This window comes from Cibotium barometz, chromosome 20 (genome assembly GCF_041138505.1).
Source record: "Cibotium barometz isolate CiBa-2024 chromosome 20, ASM4113850v1, whole genome shotgun sequence".
Classification (NCBI taxonomy): Eukaryota; Viridiplantae; Streptophyta; class Polypodiopsida; order Cyatheales; family Cibotiaceae; genus Cibotium; species Cibotium barometz.
In genome coordinates this window covers 2,545,139-2,549,314 of record NC_141065.1, presented here as the reverse complement: position 1 = coordinate 2,549,314, position 4,176 = coordinate 2,545,139, and the positions used below count along the sequence as shown (strand labels likewise).

The following is a 4,176-nucleotide window of genomic DNA, read 5'->3' as shown; positions in this document are numbered from 1 at the left end:
TATTCAAGTTCATGATACCCAATGTATTTGCATTACATGGAGTGACATCATTCACTCTCTTTTGGCCACCTTGGCCAGCATACAAGGATATTCTAGAGCTGCAAAGATAAAATGCAACAGATTTATGACAGTGGAACCATGGTATTTTCTTCTCCTCCAATATTATGGGGCTTTTCATGGCAGCATAGTGCCCCCAATCAGTTGAAATCTCCCTACCTTTTGGTTTGAGATCTCCCTTTGTATGATTTTATTTTATTTAATATAAGTTTCTTTTCTGAAAAAAAAACAGGTGTGTTAGCAAAAAAACATGTATTCATGCATTTGGCAATGGCTCTAAGATGGTATGCATTGACTTCAAGATGGACTTCAATAAAACATGATTTGTTAAATACACAAAAGCTAGTTTCCAGGCATTTCACTAAGGAGCAAACAACAAGAAATGTGCAAGTAGATTACTTACATAATGCCACCATGGGAGAGCAAGTGGATATAAGACTACTCGCATTTCATGGTACACGTTAAGGAATATTGCGAGTTGGTAAACTCGTGGTTTGAATCCTCGAGCAAGCTATATAACATGTGATGGTGCCCTAGTGTCATGGCTCATGATAAGTTTTGCTGTCAACTTAAGCTAAAGAAATTCCAGGAGAAAACGGTCAACAATCTTCAGTTGGTTTGCTAGCCAATAGCCTGACACAAGGGATATTGTGAAAAGGGATGGTGCAATGTTGGGTCCTCCACCCCACCTAGTGAAAATGAATTGCGTCGTTAAGGCTTTCCGTTACATAAGGTGATAAGAGAAATTATTCTCTGAAAAATTGGAAGTGCACGTCATGATCAGTTATATAACATGATGACGAGAGGTTAGGAAGTTTTTGTTGATATCTAGGCCACATCCCCTGTATCAGTTACCTCAGTGATTGTCTACTCCTGTTAGCTCTTTAGTGTTCCTGCCTCAACGTGGTCACCTGAAGATCTGCTTCAGTACAACTTCAGCCATAACTTATCTGACATGCTGCTCTCCAGTCTTGACACCATGACGAGAGAGAATAGTTGTGGGTTCAATCACTCTGCAGGTTGGGGACTGGCATCAAAGCACCCCTTTCAAAGGAAGGCCTACTGTTCATGGACTGCAGCTGTAGCCTCAGCTTCAAGTTTTAGAGCCTCACCTGGCCTACCACTTGCAGCATAGATGTTTGCTAGCAATATATATGGTGTCGCATCTTTTCCATCCATCACAAAAACATTTTCAGCTGCAAGTCTCGCCCTTTCCAAATCGGAATGTGTTTTGCAAGCGCCAAGCATGGTCATCCACGTTATTGCCTTTGGATCGATTGGCATGCTTTCGATCAAATTCTCACCCCCATCCAACCTTCCTGCACGTCCTAGAAGATCGACCATACAATTATAATGCTCAACCAATGGTGTGATGCCATAATCTTCAATCATAGAGATAAAATAGGTGCATCCCTCCTTCATTAGGCCAGAATGGCTACATGCAGATAAGACAATAAAGAAGGTAACCATGTCCGGGAGTCCACCCTGCAGCTGCAACTTCTGAAAGACGTGAAGAGCCTCCTGTCCCTGCCCGTGCTGTGCATAGGCTGCAATCATCGCATTCCATGACACTACATGCCGTTCAGGCATTCGATCAAAAATCACTCGTGCGTCCTCTAACTTACCACACTGGCTGTACATGTGGACCAGTGAGGTCCCAACAGCAACATCTGACTCAAACTTACTTCCCACAATTGTGGCATGGACCTTTATGCCTTCGGACAGAAGTGCTTGGCTCGCACATGCACATAACACGCTTATGTATGTGACCTTGTCTGAAGTTGCTCCTTCTAGCTGCATTTGCTGATAAAGTTGCAAAGCCTCCTTGCCCTCCCCATGCTGGGCATATGCTGTTATTATGGCTGTCCACGAAACTGCATTCTTCTCTCTAAGCTCGTCAAACACTTTACGTGCACACTCTAGGTTCCCACACTTCGCATACATATTAACAATGGCGGTGCCAACGACAATGTCCAATACACATCCACCACTCAAGATCCAAACGTGCACCTGCTTACCTTCAGATAGGAGATCCTGACTGCAGCACGCATCAAGAACACTGACAAAAGTTGCCCGGTTTGGTGCCATCCCTTCCAGTTGCATTCTCCTAAACAATTGCAAAGCTTGATGGTGCTGAGTGCACACTGCAATGGTGGAAGTCCATGAGATCACATCTCGCTCGGACATACTGTGAAATGTCTCCAAGGCCTCCTTGAGGCGGCCACACTTTCCATACATATTAATGAGAGCATTTCTTACCGCTATTTCGGATTCCATAGGAGTGCCTATGACAAATACATGTATTTGTTTGCCTTCCGCTAGGGCTAACTGAATGGTACAGGCTGAAAGGGCACTCAACAGAACTACTTGATCTGGCACCATACACTCAAGAAGCATCTGTTTAAAGGATTGAATGGCCTCCTTGCCCTTGCCACCCCGGACAAGGGCACCTATCAGGATACCCCACGAAAAGGAATTCTGTTTGGGCATGTTTGAAAACACAGCTTGGGCCTCGTTCATAGCTTTACAATTAGCATACATTTGCACCAGGAGATTCCCAAGGAAAACGTCATGCTGAAGACCACTTTCATTGATGAGCTCATGGACTTTCTTACCCTCAGACAAAGCCATTCTCCTTCCACAATGCCGCAAGGCAGAAGCATAGGCCGCAGAGGCCATATGACTAGGGCATGGAAAAGAGGTTTGCATCACATGACTAGCCCATGAATTAGATGAACAGGAGTTGCCATCACATGACAATAGCATGGAACATCACATGAAAATGGCAGAGAAGATGGATCATGGCATCACATGACTGAGGGCTACGCACAAAAGATGGCATTATATGACTAGGGCATGGAAAAGCAGACGGCATCATATAACCTGGGCAGGAATTAGTGAACAGGAGATAGCTATGGCATGGAGCATGATCAGAGCGTGCAAGGACCTATGACAAGGATATGAATTGCAATGTGGGGAAGATGGTGGCACAATGGTGGCAAGCATTAGGTTGAACTAGAGATGGAAACATATGATAAGGGCATGAATGGTATCGAGGAGATGGCATCACAAGCTGGTCAAGAGATGCCATCAAATAAAAAGGGCACCGATTATAAAGAACAGGGGATGGCATCATATAATTAGGGCAGGGGTTATGTTGAACAGCCGCATATGATAAGGGCAGGGATTACTCATATGATTAAGGGCATTTGAGCGTCATTTAATTGCATCAGGTGAGCACGTCCCTTAGCTCGGCACGGGCCAAAACGCTTCAATCTTCTTCGCTTACCTGCCTGAGTTGGAGCCTCCATGGCCGAGCAGCAATGTCTTGACGAGTTTGAACATCTTCAATAAACGGAAATTTTCACGCTTCAGTTTGTTAAGGTTCATGCAACGACTTACACCAGCGTTCAGATGCCTACACACTCGCAAGGTGAGTTGCTATAAAAACATGAGGGCAAGAACAAGAGCTACCTAGGGTATGTACATGACAGTAACACTCAAAAGAAAATTATAGGCTAGGCTATTCCCTTCGTATTGTCTTTGAAGGAGAGGAGACGGCTAAGGGCTCATCAAATTGGTGGAGACAAGACACTTAAAACGGGTGAAGAGAGATGTACATGATATGATTTTGCATCATCTTGATAAGCTCTTTTATTGTGAATTAACTCTAGTTAAAAGTTATAATGATTGAGATGTGGAGATAACTTTTGACTGGTGGGGATGATGTCTGCAGAGTAGAGCTGGCAATGGAGGCCGAAGCCATTGGTATGGCCGATGAAGCGCAGACTGGAGCAAAGGATACGTTGTAGGCACGATGGAGATATGCAAGTGGCTAAAACGTGCCAAGGGTGGGGCGTGAACAGAGAAAACAAAATGAATAGTCATTGCGTATGGCATGGACCATGGCTGGTAGAGGCCGAGATAGGCGGCACAAATGCTTGAGCTTAGCAGAGCAAGCGGCACAGGTGGAGATGGCCATAAAGAGAATGCCGGGGAGAGGGAGAGCTTGAGTTCCTTCACACACACACACACACACACACACACAAGGGAGAGCTTGAGTTCCTTACAAGCACACACACACACACACACACACACACACACACACACACCAAGAGA

The 4,176-nt window shown here is 44.9% G+C and overlaps 1 protein-coding gene across 1 annotated transcript; it reads right to left on the bottom strand.

The window, feature by feature from the left end:
* Nucleotides 1-350: 350 nt before the first annotated feature.
* On the bottom strand, nucleotides 351-3,563 carry LOC147627447 (pentatricopeptide repeat-containing protein At1g11290, chloroplastic-like). Its single transcript, XM_086814338.1, has one exon. The coding sequence runs from the start codon at nucleotides 2,821-2,823 to the stop codon at nucleotides 1,117-1,119; it is 1,707 nt and encodes a 568-aa protein (XP_086670464.1). The 5' UTR covers nucleotides 2,824-3,563; the 3' UTR covers nucleotides 351-1,116.
* Nucleotides 3,564-4,176: the final 613 nt, after the last annotated feature.